The sequence below is a fragment of the Drosophila obscura genome, unplaced genomic scaffold (genome assembly GCF_018151105.1).
Source record: "Drosophila obscura isolate BZ-5 IFL unplaced genomic scaffold, ASM1815110v1 contig_4, whole genome shotgun sequence".
Classification (NCBI taxonomy): Eukaryota; Metazoa; Arthropoda; class Insecta; order Diptera; family Drosophilidae; genus Drosophila; species Drosophila obscura.
In genome coordinates this window covers 9,142,290-9,161,996 of record NW_024542828.1, presented here as the reverse complement: position 1 = coordinate 9,161,996, position 19,707 = coordinate 9,142,290, and the positions used below count along the sequence as shown (strand labels likewise).

At 42.2% G+C, this 19,707-nt stretch overlaps 1 protein-coding gene across 1 annotated transcript; it reads right to left on the bottom strand.

Annotated features, from left to right (window-relative positions):
* Positions 1-2,136: 2,136 nt before the first annotated feature.
* Positions 2,137-18,895, bottom strand: LOC111066342. Its single transcript, XM_022354923.2, has 6 exons — positions 17,957-18,895; positions 12,868-13,451; positions 9,050-9,272; positions 8,381-8,508; positions 7,314-7,503; positions 2,137-2,382 (listed from the first exon to the last, which is right to left on the bottom strand). The coding sequence occupies exons 1-6, from the start codon at positions 18,396-18,398 to the stop codon at positions 2,147-2,149; spliced, it is 1,803 nt and encodes a 600-aa protein (XP_022210615.2). The 5' UTR covers positions 18,399-18,895; the 3' UTR covers positions 2,137-2,146.
* Between the last annotated feature and the right edge of the window lie 812 nt (positions 18,896-19,707).

Here is a 19,707-nt window from a genome sequence, read left to right as displayed (position 1 = left end):
TTTGCTTAGAATTTAAGTATCTGAAGAATTTGTCACTTTTCCAAAGAGTCGAGGAAAATGGAAATATCCAGAGAGAAAGACCAGGGTGATGGGGAAAACACCTCAAAATATTCCGCATTGTGTGAGCGTGTGTGTGTGTGTTTGATTGTAGATAATCAACTGTTTGACAGAATTTTTGCAATAAATATCGAATGGCCATAAAACGCCTCATCAAACACAATGGGAATTCTAATTTGAATTCGGTTTATTTTTTCTTTTCTTCTGAATAGAATTTATACAGCATTTGCTCGCTTGCAATTTCATCTGAATAGATATTGAATGTGTATTTGCTTTGTCGATATTTTACATGGTAATTGGAAAAAAGCTTATGGAAAATACATATGTCTGTTGGGCTGGTTTTTGGTTTCGGTTTTTTTTTTTTTTTTTTGGTTTCGATTGGATGCCTCTGATTACTCTTGCTGGATTTCAATAGCTTTTGGTTTTCGGTTTCTGTTTTATTTTATATTTTATTTACTGCTTAGCTTGATTAATGAAACTTTTCCTTTTTTTCTTTCGTTTTTCACTTTAATTTCTATCAATAGTTTTTAGCTTTTTATCTGTAACTCTTTGTTAATGTGCTTTGCATACGCCTAACACTGAAATGGATTTTATTTCGTTTACGCCTATTTGATTTTTGATTAGCTTTATGTGTGCTCGATGGCAAAGTTTCGTGGGATGATAGAAACTAGGCGGACAAAAGCGCAGAATTTTAGAAGTACACAAACTAAGATGACGAAAGGAAAATGGTAACTGAAAAACAATCCTTTGAAATGGGAAAACACTCGAAAAGCATTCGGAAAAATGAAAGGAAATTCCAGTTGGAAGTTAGCTTGAAAATACCATTTACTCATAGCCTTTTTGTTTGTCTTTGTATATATTTTAACGTTTTTTCTTTTCGGTTTAAGAGGGTTTTATATTTAACACTTGTCTAATTTTCGCATTTATTAACAACAAATAAATTTATGAAATGTGCAACAATTTTTCCATCTATGCCGATTGTATCCTATACTCAAACCGTTCTCTTACCTGTCTGCTCCTCTGCACTTTGGTTAATACGCGTACTTAATTTACGTTTACGTTATTCAATTTTTACATTACACAAAACCGAATAGAACTGAATAGAACTTAGTCGAGGGTTACTCTTTATGTATGTCATGACTTAGTCTCTAACCATTCAGATGCAGCCAAAAAAGATAGAAAAACTCTCCTCTCTTTTCGCCATTAACTTGTAGCTAAATTTCTCCCCCTCTCTAGACTCGAGTTTCCTTTTATATTTTACAGTTTTTTCCACTTGTATTTCTAGTTTATTTTTATTTTTTTTTTTTGGTTTTCTTTATTTGCTGTACGTGAAGTTGAATCGTGTTTCAGTTTTTCCGTTTTGCTAATTTCCCTTTTGGTTGAACATTTATCTGTCTATTAGAACTTGACTAAATGCAAATGAGAGTTTGAGGAAACAGTCACAAAATGGCAGTCGAGAAGCGTTTACAGTGGGGAAAATCGTTTTTTTTTCTTTTTAGTTCTGCATTTTTTGGAGCAGAGGGGTTTTTCATTTTTTTTGTTGGATTCGTTCTATAAAAGTTTCAAAGTTGTGGAAAGAAAATGATCATCAATTGAAAAAGCAACTCTAGGTATGCTATGCAGCCTATTTACACAATTTCCAATCAAGGGTTAAGTTAACCAAAAACGTAGACAGCTTCATTGTATGATACAAAGTCGTACATAAAAAAAAGGCGACAACTTGGCTTGATTTTCGTATTATCATATTTTGTGCTAAATTATGTATTACGTATACGTCGCTGATTCATAGAAAAAACCCAATAGCCATTAGATTTATGTATATTCATATAGATACTTTATAGTTATTATAGTTACAGTGTGTCTAGGGTGTAGAGCTGCTTGCTGGCTTAGGTTGCGGGTCCAGGGTCCATCGCTCACCTTATGTCCGCCTCAAAGACCTGCCTAAACGTGTCCGTCTCCAGAGCCTTCCTTGATTGTAGTCTCAGTTCATGTTGTGGCAGTTGCTGGTGCTGGTGCTGCTCCTCCTGCGGTTGCCACCAGCGCCAGGGTCTGCGCCCCTGCCAATGCCAGCAGCAGCAGCAGCAGAGACTCAAAATGCACTCGAGAAGCTGTCGCATGCCACCATTTCCATGCCCACAGCCGGACACGGTTCGGACACGCTTTGGCCGACGGGAGGCGCGACGAGCTGCCGCAGCGAGGAGCGTGTGGAGCGTCCGACAAGCGCCCAGGTGCAGAAGCACACACACAGGTACACACAGAGATATCGAGTGAGCGAGTGGCGAGGAAGCGCTGGTGCCGCGTGCTGCATTGCTGCTGGGAACTCCCCTGGAAACGGAATGAGAAACACCTGTTTAATTTACATCTTTATTGCTGCTCTCATACTCAGACATTGGGCGAACTAAAAGCGTTTAACAAACGAGAAGTGTGTGCGGGTATAAGTGTGTATAGAGTATGGAGTGGGTGTCCTTGTAAACGTGGAATATTCATTAATATTAAAACATCACATTCGCATGTATATACCATATATGTTTAATCCCCTTGAACACTAACCGGATTACCAGCACTCACACAGAGAGAGCGACTTTCCTTGTGGCAGGGCGACCCGAAAAGCTGTCAAACAATCAAACGGCACAGATAAACAGAAAACAATGCCAAGATTGTCATACAATATAAGTTGAACCAAAACACCAGAGCGACAGTACCAACAAGCCCACAAAACAAACTAACAAAAAGGATCCTCCGTTACAGCCAACCACTTCTGTCAATGAAGCCGTTGACTGTTTACAACTTACCAACAGCCACAGCCAGGGAGCGGCGAGACAACTGCAGCTGGGGCACACGACGCGCGAGGCCAGCATGGTGGTGGTGGGGGGGACTCGTAGTACACGGGTATTGAAAGGCAACTACGCTCCGGTGCAAAGTAACGTAAACAAGGCTTACCAGTGTCCGACTTCCTTTTGTACTAAAGAATGCACAACCATCTCCATTTTGCATGTACATCGTACATATACATATAATCCCCATAACGAGAAGTGCTCTCATATTCCGAAATGTTTTGTATAATTTTTACAAATATTTTCACAATTTAAATATTTATTCTGCTTTTTAAATTTCTAGCATTTGGTAGTTTCTTGATTTGTTATTTTAAATAACGCGTTTCTCTATAGAAGAATGGATTTCTGGCGTATATTTTTTGGCATACCGAGATGAAACTTTTGGAGACTTGGAAAATATTTTTTAGACATGGAAACAAACCATTATTATCGGCTAAATATTAAATTCTGAAACAAGAATTCGCCGCTACGAGTATATCTCAATTTTGTAACTGAATATTGACTTAAAAATACGTAATAATAGTTTTATTTACCTAACTTGATTAATTAATTAAATTTATTTTTAATTTAAAATGTTCCTGTAATTGTTCTACATTAAATTTCGTATCCATTAGAGCTCAGCAGCACCTTTTGTGGGATACATTGCAGCTGTCAGGGATCGAAATAAAAGTCTCGAATGGCACTTTAAGTCCACTATCCTTTAGGGTCGCAACTGAAAGCGAACCCGACAAAGCTCCTGACCCCATTGATGTCGATGTCGATGTCGTTGCTGATGCGGCAAGCCAAACAAAAACACAATTCCCGGGCTTCACATTGTTCCCATGTCTGTCTACCTTTTTCTTTCACACACTCTCTCTCTCTCTCTCTGTCTCCCACTCTCACTCCCTCTGTTTGCATGGGCAAAAGCAGGTAACAATAAACAATAAAAAGCAAGGTAATGCTAAAAGTGAAGCAAAAGAAATGGGGAGTAGAGTCGTGAACAACTCTCTAGTAGCAAAAGGGGGAGCTTCATGGGGAAAAGTGCCAGTGAAAAAGTTTTGCAACTGCAACACGATGACAAAACAAGAACAGCAGAGGGAGCAGAAAGGGTGAGCCCGAGGACTGAAACTTTGCATACCCTTTGCCTAACTAGAATGTGTCTTGAGTTAGATTTTAATATTTAATATTAATATTTTGATACAACTTATTTGCAAACTGCTGCAGACAAGGCAATTAAATTAATAATTAAAAATATGCACAAAGGCAGACATACAGACAAGGGCTTTGAGGTCACAGATGCGTTGCAAACATCTGTTCAAAATCATAATACCCTCCTTGGCAAGGATATACTATGCATAATAACAGCAAACAACAATGCTGACGGCCTTATAATAATAATAATAATAATACTAACAAACAAAACAAACTGTAGCGGCAAAGAACAATGGCGAAAGTAGCAGAACGAACAGAACAGAACAGAACAGGACTACCAGAAACATCAGAGATCTGAACAGAACTGAACTGAACTGAACAAGAGACAAAACATAATAATAATCAGAAACAAGTGTGCCAAAGCAGTTAACGGAAGCAACGCGCATTGCATGCACAATATGGCGCCAGGGATGAGTGCCCCTCATGCTCCTACAACTAAAGGTGGGAGGTCTGTTTGGGTTTGTGTTTGTGTGTGGGAGTGTGTTCTCTGGCGTCTTTTCCGAGCAAAAGACAACACCGTGTGACATTATCTAGCAGACACGGTTGCTGCGACAACGACGACAACTTGACATTAGTGAAAGTCGCACAGGAAGTGGAAGTGAGCCAAACTGTGCTGTGCCGTGCCGTGCCTGGCCTTGCTCTGCTGTGGGTGCTCTGTTCTCCCACGTCCTAGACAGTCACCAAGGGACGGCGAGTGTGGCACATGTGCGGTGGGGCGTTGGGGCAGGGGGGTGTGTAACATAAACATAATTTTCATGTGGCACGCGTGCCAGATACTCGTACTGCACATGTGGGGGGGCCAGGACCCCAAAACTTTGGCCTGGGAGTTGAGTCGATTTAAATACTCTTTTTGTTTGTTCTGGCTACAAAGAAGCAAAGCCAAAGCAGACTTAAATCTTTTTAGTTTTATAAAAGTAAAACAAACAAAAAAGTTTTCAAGAAAGCGATAAACAATCTATGAAGGGTGAGGAAGGGTGTTCCCCCAAACATCCAATTATTTTATGCAATTAGGGATTATGGTAAAGCATCAGTGTCAAATAATTATCTTTGCATAACAGAACTTAAAGGGTAGAAGACTGAATTAAAAAATATATAAATATTATATTTTATAGCCATTCAATGTACTTATTGTTAACCTATCCCTGTTCTGTTGCCACATCTTACTCGAAGCTATGACTACCTCAATCGCATATCATTTCAAATACCTCGAAATAGTTCGCATACTTCACAGAAGAGTGTGGCCAAAAGTATACCCCCACTGGCTACGTTTGCTCAGCAAATGATGATGGCAGGCGGAGTGGTTTCCTGGCTATGATAAACAGTTGTGGGTAGGGGGGAGGGGTGCATAATGATTATACCGCTGGTTGGGGGCAACGGGAGAGAGTGGCAGCGGGAAACTGTCTTTCCATTTCGTATAATTTTCACGTGCCACTTTTAGCAGTTTTCACTTAGCTGAGCTCATCTGGTTTTCGTTGAATATTCGTGGAAATATTGAAATAGACGCCGCCACTTGCACACTCCAGCCAGCATCCCCATTCGAACCCCAAGATGGGGTTCTATCCACTAATCAATATTTGTTCATTGGTTCCGCAATCGATTCCAGCTCGAGGTTGGCCAACACGCTCCCCTAACTGCCTTTGTTGCTGTTTTCACTTAGCCTCCTGTCTCACTTTAAACAACACTTTGTTGGCTAGTTATTGTCACCTCTCGTGCTTACTTACTCTTCACTATCTTCTTGCCCATTTCGCCCACTATCTCTGGTGTCTATTATCTTTCGTTATTTTTTTTTTTTTGCTGGCCTGGTTCTGCTTTTGTGTCACTTCTTGGGCTGCCCCGTGGAGCTTCAACAGCTGCATTTTCTATGGCTGCCTTCGGGCAGATTTCCACCATTGATATGCTGACTCAGGCTTGGGCGAAGGCATTAGCTGGTCTAAGGGGATTGGGATCTATTTTCTAGGTCTTAAACTCAAATCCTCTGGCATCTTTCAGTCTTTAGTTGCTGGTGTGGGAATGGCAAAGTAGTTCTCAGTATGGTATACATTTCTTTGCTGGTTATTTTACCTATTTTAAGCAAGCATCGAGGGCTTAATGGGCATCCACATGTATGTATGTAAATGGTTTACAAATAACTATAATTTTTTCATCAAATAACCTCACACTCATCCGCATCTTCACTCCATAGATTGAAGCTCTCTTGGCTTAGCTTAATTGTCTCTTCAGCTCTACTTCAGCTACTCTTTAGCACAAAGGCCTTGAAGTATTCTTTGTTACAAAATCACACTTCAGAAAATCAGTTTATTATAGTTTCGTCAAAGGAAGGGGGCTGGCTGGTGGTGCTTTACCCAAAATTAAAGTAAGTTAAAGTACTTAACCCAAAAAATATATATTTATAAGACTTTAAGTAAACTAAGTAAATGTTTTCATTGCTGATGGAAAGGCTGCTAAGCTTAGAATCTATAAAATAAATGTAGTAAAAGTTTCCAGAGTAAAGTTACAAAATATTTTGTGGATTGCAATGTTAAGGGTACAATTTTAAACGAAACGATTTTATGTAATTTGGAATTTGGCAACCCTTTATATTATTTATATTATATTATATATTTATATTATTTGTATAAATATATACAATGCTGGAAAAATAAATGGATTTCCGATGTTGGAGATATGATAAAAATGAAAACCAAAATAAAAAGTTTTCCTCCCATCTAAATGTAAAATGGTTAATCATTCATTTATATTATGCAATAGAAGTATCTACAGGTAAGCAGTACATTTAATAAGTGCCCTGTACTAAAGTATGTTTGACAGTTAAGCCAATGCATAAAGTACTCAATGCATGAGTATAAAATCCCTAATCAAAATGTACGATTCATCTCCAGTAAGAAACTTTCCTGCTAAATAAGCATTAATTCCCTAGTGTACAAACGAAATTGGACTACCTTTGCATAGTTTATTACGGATTCTCTGTATTCTCCCTTCTATTCCCTTTGTAACTCTTTTTTTTTTCTCAGTTCAGTTTCGTTGCTGCGAGTGTCTGTGTCTATTCCGTGTCAGGCCAATGGTCCTGGTGTAACCCATTACCATTCTCATTGTCTCATTCACATTTTGGTGCATTTCCATTTTGGGATTTATCCCCTTTTATCCACCATTGTTTTACTCGGAAAATCCCCTGTGTACGGGTGGGTGGTCCTATTTTTTTGGCGGTGTTGTGTTGTCGTTTATTTTACTTACCATTGAGCACATGTACCGTGACGCTGCGGGGCTTTGCATTTGATGGATTACACTGATAATGCCCCGAGTCCGATGGACGCGCCGATTTAATCAAAAGAAATGATGTGGTCGTCTCGCCCTTATTGGTCACAACCGAAACGCCGCCGCGCGGCGAATCGTAGTTGATAATCTGCGGATGAGAATGGAAATCCAGCGACAAATTAGCAAAAGTCATAAAAGATATTCCACAATTTGTTTTTGGGGGCGAACTTGGCTTCCGTTTGCTGTGCCATAAACATTTTCTAAGCCATAAAACCGAGTCGAGATTACGCATACGCACTGTTGCACACTTGGCAAATTAAAATAAATAAAATAGAGTGAAGGGCAGGGAAGATAAGCAGACGGAGGAGGAGCAGCAAATATGCAAAGTAAGGGAAGAATGATTGCAAATAAAACCAAAGCAAAACAATAAAATTAAATCTGTTTTCGGGGGCACAGAGAAGTGTAAAGAAGAGAGAGCGAAAAAATCTCCGGCACTAATGGCAATATTTTTCCCTTTCTTCGTCGTCGTCCGCTCTATAGAAAAGGCATAACAATGGCGACGACCGTCAACCCTTGGAGTGCACAGCCCCTATTTCAGCCCAGCCCCGCTCTCCGGTGGCCATTCTGCACATTCCCAATACAATAAGCCAAAGGCCCAGCCGAAGCATGAAGTGTGAGGAATACACCTAAAGGGGGAAAACTAAAACGTGGCTCACACGGAACAAAACCAAAATCCATTTAAAACCCAAACCAAAAACCCTTTTTCTGGCCCCCATCCATCTGCCCGTCAGCCCGTCTGCTTCCTTTCCTAAATGGCATTACCCAATAAAAAAGAAAGAAAAAAAAAGACACCAAATAAGAGCGAAAGAAGAAAGTTTTGGCCCGGCAAAGCTAATTTAAAAGTTACTAAATTGAACACTAAAGGGTTCTCCTCTGTCAGACTTTCCCCGGGCTCGGGCCAAAGGGGGAAGCGATAATGACACCCCAAAGTAATTGCATGTCCTCCCAAGCAAAAAATCTGGCAAAGGTAAAGGACTTCAACTCACTGCATTATTATGATTCCAGAAGATATAGGCCGGCGGCTCCGGTGAGTTGAGTATGACACAGGTGAGATTTATAGTCGAGCCACTCTCTATATACAGGTCGGGTGCGCCGATTATTTCCGTCGAGGGTTCTGAAAGAAACAAAAATACAAGAAAATGTGAAACCAAACGTAAAATAAATCAGTAAAAATAATTAAACAAAGCGCAATTCCATTTGGAATCTACTGGCCGTGGAGTAAAATAACAATTAGCTGGAAGCAAGGCTTTACTTTCGTGCCACTTGAACTGAGAGGTGTGAGAATTTCAAAGGATTCTCGTTTGGCCTCATTGAAATATCCCCTTCCCGCGCTCTCTATATTGCGAGGGCTGAAATGATTTCCATGCTGTGGAAATGAAGCAATTAAAGTGCAAGCCAAAACGAAATGGAAATATTTTGCCTTTACACTCATTTCAACTGTTATTTAAACTCCACGATAATTAAATGGGAAAAGTTCCACATCGCTTTGAGCTGTCTTGAGAGGCTTGAAGCTGCTCCTACGGTTACTTAATTGTAATTTATACGAGTGCAAATATTAATTTATTTGATTTGTGAAATAATTGAGGGGCTTTGCTCTGGTAAAGAGTCAAGAATGAACCAAAAGGTTACCTTTTATCTTTATTCACTTTACTTACCAACGACATTCAGGTGAATGTAGTGACTCATGTGCGGTGTGGTCGATACCTGGCACTCGTAGATGCCAGAGTCGCGATGTTGCGGATATTTGATTTGCAGCATCCAGTCTTCGGTTTGCGGTTGATGTATGGCCCGAAAGCGCTGATCCGACGTATACGTGTAACGGCCCACAGTCAGCAGGTGTATGTCCCGATGTCGCACCCAGGACACCTGAAGCAACATCTACAGGCGGCACACAGAGAGAGGAGATAGAGAGAAGGAGAGTGAGTAAGAGAAATAACATTTCATTTGTTGTGCGTCGAGATTCTGGGCCAAACAGTTTAAAAAGTCAATTTCATACGCAACCGCTTGGGTCTAAGGGGCTTTGCGAGGGGTTGGCTGTAACGGTGACGGTAACGGTGGCAGCCTTTTGTGTCAGACACACGTGTAAAATGCAAATTTATTTTGAAATATTTTATATGATTTTTTTACCCAATTTTTCTTTATGCTTCGTGCTGTTGTTGGGCACAAAAAAAAACACAGCAAACTTTTGCATTAGAGAGTGTTGGGCAGGGGCGTCTTAGGCAGCTCACCCTCATCAGGCCGACAAATTGAAGGTGGAATACGAAGGCATACACAGACATACACTCACATAGGTATGTATGTGTGTATGTACTCGGCAACCACCTGCTGTTTAATGCTCAACTTTTACTTGTCCCTGCCACACAGCCCGAAAAAGAGGGGCGCAACATTTTTAAGTGACGCTGATTTAGGGGTTGCCTAAGCTCTGGGCAAGCCTTCAGGCTGTTGCTGAAAGGACTGGGTTGAGTGCACGCATGGAGAGAGAGAGAGGACACGCCCGACAGTGTTGCGTGTCATACGTCAGCTGTGAGCATTTTCAATTTCAATGACAACAGCTTAGTAACATCCTGCCTAACGATGAGCAACGACGGCGACGACTTTGGCCAAAGTTAATGGACAAGAAACTCAGCGACAGAAGGGTGCAGGATGAGCGATGGCTAAGGGCTGAGGGCTGAGGTGGGGGGCCAGCACCAGGTGTTAGTTAGCAGACACAAAGGTAAACTTTGGCAGCTGCTTAGGCAAAGTTGCATGTAATTAACACCAAAAGTGCCAAAGTACAAAGCGGAAGAAAGAGGAAGCCCCCCGCAAGACAGACTTCATCTTGGAAAAACCAAAAATTTTCCCCGCTCAACCGCAAAAACATTTTGTCACCCACCCAACCAACCATTCAGCCCATTTCCACTTTTTATGGCCATTATGCTTGTTTACAGTATCGTAAAATTGTCTCCCATATCAATATATTTCCATATTTTTTTTTTTTGGCTTGCCAAAACAAACATCAAAATCTGAAAAGATTTCGTTTTTTTACAGCTCAATTTGGCAGGCGAGAAAAGGGACTTATGTTCTTATATAATATTGGAAAACATATTTGGCTCGGCTGGCACCTAAAAGGTTATAAAATTTAGAAGGATTTCCAGTGTAGAGAAAACTAACGAAAGGTGGTGCGGAGTTTCTGCCACTGAAGTTTTTCATTGAGCTAAAAGAATGATGTTGATTCACTGTCAGTATATGACAGATATTCTTCGAGCCACGTGCTAGCATTGAATGAAAAAATTCAGTGGCAACAGAGCTCCAGCTACTCGTACATCTCCTTTAAAATCTCTCCCTGTCTTCCTACAGAATCATAAAGAAGAGCTCTGTACCAACAAAAACCTCTCTACCGAGCGAAGCGCAAATGAAAATCGTCATTAATAATGTAGAGACCATCAGCATCCGTTCGCTGTTTATCATTATAGACGGTGTGAAGGAAAGCACACACACACACATACACACAAGCGTAATCGTAAGACAGAAGGATTTTCTTTTATTTTTTGATTTTTTTCTTTGCTCGCATTTCTCGGCTCCGCTGCTCCTCGGCTCCTGGGCTCCTCCCACATCAGCTTAACGCTCACTCAGGTGCTGCCAAATCTCAGCAGCAATGATGTATTACTCCAGGTGGGGCACTGTGCGGTAAGAGGTATGAAAATACACGGGGTAAATTACGGAAGTGGGTGGCCTTGGGTGGCCTTGGGTGGGGTTGTGGCTCGCCGCAGCACAGAAAGCTAATTAGATTTTAAGCTGCCAACCCAAGCAAATGAATATATTTCATTTTACAGGTTACTTAATATCTTTTTTTTCTGCTGCTGTTGAGCTGCTGAGAGTGGGAGGAGAGTGAAATGAATATTTTGGTGAGCTGTCTGCCGGATATAATTTTCATGTTTTTACCCAAAAAAAAAACGCGAATAGAATATAGAAAGGTAGATTAGAATTTAAGGATAAGGGTTGCAAAGTTGGGCGAAAAGTCAGAAGACTGCAAAAGCAAACAAATCCCCATAAACTAAAGATCTACCCATAGCCTTTTGCCACTCCTTGATCTCTCGCCTTTGATTCTGTCGCCTTCGCGCCTTGCTATTTCAAAGTTCGTATCAGGCATCTTAATATATGTAAAATCTTTGTAAACTCTGAACAATTTAAACAATTTTCTATTAATTAACCCATCCCATTGGGATGAAGAGAGCGAGAGATCGATGAAATTATCCCATATTAACTCATCTAATGAAGTTATAGCAACGCGCCCGCCTGCCTGCCTTACCGGCCTCACCTGCCCCACATGCTCATGCGAAAACTTTTACTTGGTCCTACCTCAAGGTGGAAATTCCTGCAGCACCCGCCCCCATGCATCTGTTTTCGTTCTTCACCCTTTCCCCATTTTCTACAATTTAATAATCACGCAAATTAGTTTTCGAAACCGCAACTCAAACAGGCCGAAACCCAAAGCTAATCACAGCCTGCCAGCGCTGGGAGCATGGAGAGTAGCAGGCTCTGGCATGTCCTGGCATGTCCTGGCGGGACATGTAACATATTATTATCGGAAAAGCGGGCAGAGCCCTTCTCCGGCTCAGGCCGACGCCGCCGGAAGTGACGGAAGCCGAATGACTACGACCACCGCCCACCGCCCAACGCCCAGCTCTACGGCCGAACTCCACCCAAAATGGAGAAACCCAAAACAAAACGAAAGCATTTTCAGGGCATTTTCAGGGAATTTTCGCCTCATTTGAATAGTTTTTCCTTATGCGGCGGCTCTCAGGTGGATGAAGCTCCCGGGCCGGAAGTGCTGCGGTGTTGCGGTGGGTCCTGGCTAGATTGTGTGTGTGTTTGTGAAATGTTTGCGGCATTTCCTTCCGCACACGACGAAAGTTGAATAAAGTAAAATCTGTTTCCTGTTTGGGTATAATTAATCATTTTGTTCTTTGGCAAGCGGAACAATTAGCCACCAACCATGCACTGCCCCAGCCCCCAGCCCCCTGCCAGCAGCCCACTAGGCCAGCATGTGGGCGCAGTCAACGTGCTAATTAGTCGCCTACCAGCCCAAAAAAAAGAGAGAATACTCATACTCATACAGACTTATACAGGCCCCTTTACAAATAGCATTTTGATGGCACTGGCAAAGGAATTACACCATAATTACAATATAAAACGTCAGATGATGCCCACAAATTACTTCGCCTGAAAAATAGATATGTATGCTACACGCTACATACTTAGCACCAAGAAAAATGGGATTACATTTAAAAGTACAAGTACACTGGCACTGAAAAAAAGTACTTCTTAGCACACAGATATGTAGATTTTTATTCGGTGGGGCAGCTAGAGGTTTAGAGGTATAAATATCTCTACTAAATGTTAAAATTGCAACTATGAAAATATAAACTCTAATTTCCAGTAATTTATGCACATAATTAAATTAAATTAAATTTAATCTGTTTCTCTTGCTTACCGTTTTGTTGCCCAGATTCTTGACGCGACAATTCAAATAGGCCGTTTTGCCCAGCAGGGCTGTGACATTCTTGGAGACGGCCTTGTCGAAGTAGGGTCCCGCATTGCGTGCCTCCTCCATCAGGTCGATGCTGTTGCGATGGATGCCGGATGTTGCGGATGAGGCTCCCGATTGTGAGGCAATTGTGTTGCTGCTGCTGCTGCTGCTGGCCTTGTGCAAGCTACTGCTAGGAATGCCAGTGATGGTCGTAGAGCCGGAGCCAGATCCAGAGCTAGAGCTGGAGCTGGCACCTCTGCTGGCATCGGTTGTCATTGAGCCGGACAACTCGGAGGCTGGCGATAGGCCTGCGCCTGCTCCTGCTCCTGCTCCTGCTCCTGCACCAGCTGCATGGCCATTTTTGTTATTTCCGTTGGCATTGTTGCCATTGCTGCTCATACTTCCGCTTCCGGCGACACCATTGGGACCTCCTGGCGACTGAGAGCCCTCTCCTGCTCCAGCTGCTCCAGCTGCTCCACCATTGGGAATGGCATTATTACTGCTGCTCATATCCTTCGATTTGTATGAGTCACGCTGTGCGGCGAATACTGCAATGGGAGGGAGGGACAGGAAGCAGATTTAGAAAATGTTTTCAATTTCGGTTCAGAGGGAGAGCTGCCCCCCTCCGTAAAGTGTGCCACGAAGTCCTTCAATCGATTCTATGCAGCAAAAGTTGATCCCCTTACGCAAAATCCGAATTGGAAACCTTGTAACTCGTTTTGGCCAAACTTTTAACAGCACCCACCCCCTCCCAAAACATGACTCCACCTTTGGCCACCTTTTGTGGCAACCATTTAGGTAATTAGCGAATTACGCACACACACACATACACAGGAGCACAACTTTTTGTTATGGTTGAGGGCTGAAAGAAAAGTTTTTTTGGTGCGGAGGTAAATCTAACTTTTTGTTCTGTTCTCCCTCTATTTTTTTCCTCTTTTTTTGGGGAGTTTGTTTGCAATTTTTCGTTTATCAAATTTTCATGTTTTTCCCGCTTACATGTGGAAGTTGCCCTCTGGTCTGGGGTGTGTTACATGCACAGTTGTTGTTGTTGTTGTCGTAGTTACGAGCAATTTTTATCCGGCATTTATCCATCACTTAGCTACGAGGACGCCACAGCGTCTGGGCTCAAAAACTAAGCTCCTCTCGCTCCATACTACAGCCAGAAATACACAAGCGAACACACAGCACCCACCCACCCATACATATGTCTGTCTTTATATGGCTGTATATGTTTATATGTATAGGTATATCTCGGGGCACTTGATACGCTTATTACGTCGCAGCAAACGTCTTTTTATGACACTCTCTCTCTCCATCTCTTTCCCTGTAGAGAGCTCTCTGTCTGGCTACTGGCAATTTTTATAGAGCCAAAGCCCAAGTGAAGCCATGGCTAACCAGCGACTGGCTAGCGACTTTATTAGATTAAACATGTTGTGCACGTCGCTTTGAGCAGATATCAACCAGAGTGCCAGAGCAAGTGATGCCACCCAGTGACGCACTCACTGCGATTGGGGGGGCAGGGCAGAATCACTGACAGCTGAAGATGTGATTTTGGTTGGTAGTTTTAGCAATTTTTTAAATGGTAAAAATATATTTTATTTATTCCAATTGGGAGCTTGAAATTCTCACAGTATTTTATTCGTTAATGCTTGAAACTGTGAGGCTGAGAAGGTTGGATGAATGGATCTCTCGGAAAAAAAACACATACGGAATTCTGAACTTTTATTACCTTGGTTTATGTCACATTTCAGCCAAGCAAAATCCTGCCAAAGCAAATCTGTTACTTCTGCTCACAAAATGTGAGATTTTTCTCATCTCTAGCACATGTTATCTGTCTCTCTCTCTCTCTCTCTCTGGTGTCTATTCCCCTCACACATTCTCTCTCTCTCAATCCGGAATCTCCCTCTTGGTTTACTGCCCAAACTATTAGCTGAGCACCAGCTTTGGCCCCGTTGGCCATGTTACAACCAGATAAGTCGCATATCCTTCATCATCTTGCTCTGCTCGAGCTCCCTCCGATGCTAGTACCCACCCCATTTCCCTTTCCCACTCACACTCACACTCCCACCCACCCCACAATTTCCATTCCCTTTCCCCACTGGTATTTAAGCAAAATGCTATTGACAGGCCAAACGTTGCGAGCGCCTCCGTCTGCAGTCGGGCTGGGCTGCTGGATATTGGATGCTGGCTACTGAATGCTGGCTGCTACTTTCTCCCTTCAATTGGCGAGACCCAAACAATGTGGCTAATAACTCGACTCCATCTTCGCACAAGAATAAGGAGAGGTCGTCGCTGGGTGCGCCCCAAAATGATAATAAATAAAACGCCTCTGGCTAGAAATTAAAATAAATTGACTGCCTGGGACAAAAGACCGCAACGTCAACTGTTGGCTGTTTTGGCTGTTTGGCTGCCAAACATAAATTAGACCACGCAACGAGAAATATTTATTTTTTCTGCTCTGTTCTGTTCTGTTTTGTTTTGTATTTTTGGCCTTAAAAGCGCCCTGCAGAAATCGCAAAGTCATGTACCAGAGGTCGCAGCACCGCAGTCGGAGGGCGAGGGAGAGAGAGAGGGAGAGTGAGTCGTTTGCCGTGTCCGTGTTCATGTCTCGTGTCCTGGTCTCAACGTCAGCAACTTGAACACAAGCACACCGCAGGGCATGTTCCTGTTGCTCATCTCATCTCATCTCAGCCTCGCCTCCGCCTCCGTCTCCCTCTAAGTCGCCATCACCGTCTTTGACTTGTTCTTGTTCTTGTCCTGAGTCGGAGTACTGTCCTGGCTCTTAAGTCCTGTGGTTTGCTGGCATTTCTTACGCCCGCACAGTTATTATTAACATTCCAGTCGTGGTCCTTGTCTGTTGTTGTTGTTGCTGTTGTCAGAAACATTTGAAATGTCAAAACTTTTAACTCCGAATGTGTGCGTGTGCGTGTGTGTGTGTGTACGTGTCTCTCTTCTGAGGTGAAACTTCTTTTCCGGTAATAACAAACCACAACAGCAACAAATATATGAACGCAGTTAAGTTTAAATTTTTAAATTCACTTAAAAAATTAAAACTCATCTGCTACTCCCACTCGTAGCCATTGCATTCTATTGCCCGTGACAGTCACCAGTCACAACGAACTTTATACTTAAATATTTAAAGGTTTCCATTTGTCAGTTAGCCCTGGGGGGCCATGGTGATGCTCCCACTCCCAACTACAACTCCAACTCCGATTCAGTCTTGGTATCTCGCAATGAGAGGCATCAAATGGAACATTCCTTGGGACTATGCTTTTCTTTGGTTCCTTTTGTTTTTCTTTCATTTGAAAGGTGATTTTTTTCTTCGAAAATATATTAAAAATTTCTTGGAATTTGGCAACCGTATTCGAGCAGGAAATTAATACTGTTCGAGGAGCCACCTCAGAGTGCCTTCGAGTTATCTTGGTATCTTGAATGACCGCAAAATGTAAGTTTAAATTATTTAGCGGTAAGTTTGTTGAACTTGAAAATGAAATTAAATATCGTCTGGGTAGCCTTCAACTCTCACAGGAAATCGCAAAAATAAAAGCTACACGTCTAGTTTCTGTATATATAAATAATAAATAAATAATAATAATATGTATAAATAATAAACAATTTTTTAACTGTGTAGAATACGGTTACTTAATGCATTAATAGGGATTATATTCTGATTAAATGACAATCGTCTGTATCTGTTTAGTGTTGATGATAAGTAATAATAGTAATGACCTCACGTGAATACCTAATGTACTCATTAATTAGATAATCAGATTATCATGAACAACTGGAATTGATTTAGCGTTCAGAAATTTTGGTGATTTTATTTGAATATACAAATGGATGGGAGGAAGCCAGAACTGGCAATCGCATGTTCTTTATCTGTGGATCTAGTGCACTATGCCCGCGACTGCCCGATTCATTAAGGCCTAATGATGATTTACCTCTTTCCCGCTCCGGCTGCACCTCCTGACCCGGCTGGGGCAACGATTTGGCCTAGAGGCCTGCCTCTGGGCTCCCCGTCATTAAGCCAGCGCACGGCATATGAAAAATGAAACTTAAATAAAAGCCCTACCGCACTCACACACGCAGACATATTGGCGGTTCAGGGCTCACACCCATTCAATCAGGACAGGACTGGTCCCTGGCGACGGGCAGCCAGGGAGTTTCTCCGTTCCACACTGGACCTGGGCCAAAACATTGATTTCCCAAGACTTTTCAGGCACACAAAATTAATTACCTAACCTAAAAACGCAGCCCAGAAGGCAGGCAAAACATCGAGCGGCAACCGGCAAAACGGAAAGCGGAAAACAGCACACGAAAGAAAGAAAATTATGTAAGCCAGGACCAGACAAGCACAAAATTGCCAAGCGACTCTGCCCTTGCAACTCGTCTCTTCTCGGCCTCTCCGATGCTGATAGATTTTTCCCTCTCGACTTTTTCTAGCTGGTAGCTGGTTTTGGTTCTGGTTCGGTGCCGCAATGGGTTCGGTTCGGTTTGATTTGCTTTGCTTTGGTTTGGTTTTTCTGCTGACTCATTTGGGCATGACAACGACAACAAAATGAATGATATCGAAAATCGAAATCAATAAATGAAATTGGTCAAATCAATTTGGCAACAATTGCAATTTCGTGAATGGGCATCAGGCACCAGAAAGAAACTGGAGCACAAAATTTGATTAAAGTTTACCCCGACTTTCTTTCGCGAATGAGCATGAAAAAGGCGCTTCGCTTGCATTTGGAGCAAGGAAAAAGGAAAAACTACCAGTATAAATATGCTGTGGTATAAAGATTGGAAAGAAAAAAGGCTTATTTGAATGCCAAATTTGTGTTGGTTAAATAAAATGCAAGTTCTGGGAAATGTCTTGGTAAATTTTTAATTTATATGCTGGAAAATTCTAACATTTCGTTAAAATATATGAAATATTTCTACAATAATATATATATATATTGCTGGCTAGCTTTATTAAAGGAGCAATATTCGTGTAAAATAAAAATGAGAGAAAGTTCTGCTCGTAATTAAAATCCAAAAAAATCCCTTAAAGTCTCTTTCTCACCTTCATTTACAGATAGCAGAGCGATGATAACAAAGAGCATGCTGAGCATTATCAGCGACCTTTGACGGCCTCTGCAGTCCACGAAGTGTCTCCTGTTGCTGCTGCTGCTGCTGCTGCTGTTGTTGTGGTGGCTGTTGTTGGTGGAGATGTTGCTGATGAGTGGATTGGTGTTTCCCCTGCCAGTGCCACTACCGCAACCACTGTCCCTGGCTGTGCTGCTGCTGCTGTTGCAGCTGCCTGGCCAAAGCCTGGTGCAATCTGTGCTGATTTCTGGTGGGTCCGAGTGCTGTTGATCTCGTTCTTGTCGTTGTCTCCTGGCTGTGGATGTGGCAAGCGTTGCTGTTGCAGATGTTGCCGTTTCTCGTTGCTTTAAATTCGTTCGTTGCTTCTGCTGCTGCTGCCTCTCCTTCTGCTGGCGCATTTCCATTTGAAAAGTGGCCATAATATTTCACTTGTGCGCCCTCCCACGCTCTATCTCTCTGAGTATTTTTTCCTTGGGCGGGGGGTTGGGTGGCAGGGTGTTTTGAACCTATTTGAAAATGTGTTGCCGCAATAACTGTGGGGCGTGGCTGGGAGCGGCCTGATTAGCGCCTGCCATCATCCCGCCGCGATGCGTGAAATTGCCGCAACGAACAACAAAAACGAAACTAAAATCGCTTGTACGTATTTCTTTTTTCTTGACGGCCTATTCCGCTGGGGCCGCTGTAGTTTTCCCTTTGGCTAGTTAACTACTTTGCATTTGTTCTGCTCGACAGATGCTGACAAATCGCTGCCATTTTTCCAGCGATTTATATTCTGTTTAATTTCGGCTCGAACACAGTTCCAGCTGGCCGGAATATCACTTCATCTTCATTAGCCCTGGGGCCTGCTTCGGACCAGCATCAGAATGGCTTGGCGATTGGTTTGGAGCACTTTTCCGCTGCCTGAAAGAAAGAGCAGAAACGGGAATACAGTTTTGGGGGGCCGTTAAAAATGTTTGGAATTTCATTAAAAATTCAAACGTCAATGTCGAAATAAATGGAAATTTGTGTGTATGAGTGTGCCGGCACGTGCTGCCTACCCTGTCCCACCCCCCAGGTGGAGTAGGGCACAAGGACAGATATTTTTTCTTATATATATTATCTGGCAGCGCGTGGCTCCGTCGTCTTCTTCTTGGATTGGCTGTGTTTGCTTTATGAATGTTTTTTTTTCTGTAACTGGCGACGACAACAGTTTTCCCCCCCACACCCAGCAGCGACCCCAAAAGGAATATTTCGGAAATTCGTGAGTATAAAACAGAAAACAAAAAAATTCGCGCTGCGTTGGCAAATATCGTAATGTGATTTTTATTAAAGTCAACAGAATAATAAATTAAATGCGCCCAAAGCGGAATTCTGGAATTTCTAATTTGCCAAGATATCCAGCCGGATAGCCAGCTAGCCGGACAGTTGGTCCGTTGTCCATTGCAATGGAAATTCCTTAGTTGATTAGGAGCAAACAAAAAAATACACATAAATATATATTCGTCTAGGCAACAATTTCTAACAAGCGAATTTACTGGCGAATGTTGGCATAAAGCAGAGCTACAAATTCTACACACAAATTAAAATCAAATATTTTGAAAGCCAGAAATAAACAATTCTATTTTGTGATGGCCTGCAGCAGCTCTTCCCTCTGCTCCTGGACAAACCTCAGTAGGAAATGGGTCAAAATGTATATGAAGTAATGATGATAAAATTACTGGACTAATCTATCTACAAATATTCTTTCAA

Coding starts and splice junctions, on each gene's coding strand:
- LOC111066342 (XM_022354923.2), bottom strand. CDS start 18,398: ATGGCCACTTTTCAAATGGAAATGCGCCAGCAGAAGGAGAGGCAGCAG. Junction 8,509..9,049: donor CATTCACCTGAATGTCGTTG/GTAAGTAAAGTG, acceptor TGTTTCTTTCAG/AACCCTCGACGGAAATAATC. Junction 2,383..7,313: donor CACGGTACATGTGCTCAATG/GTAAGTAAAATA, acceptor TTCCGTTTCCAG/GGGAGTTCCCAGCAGCAATG.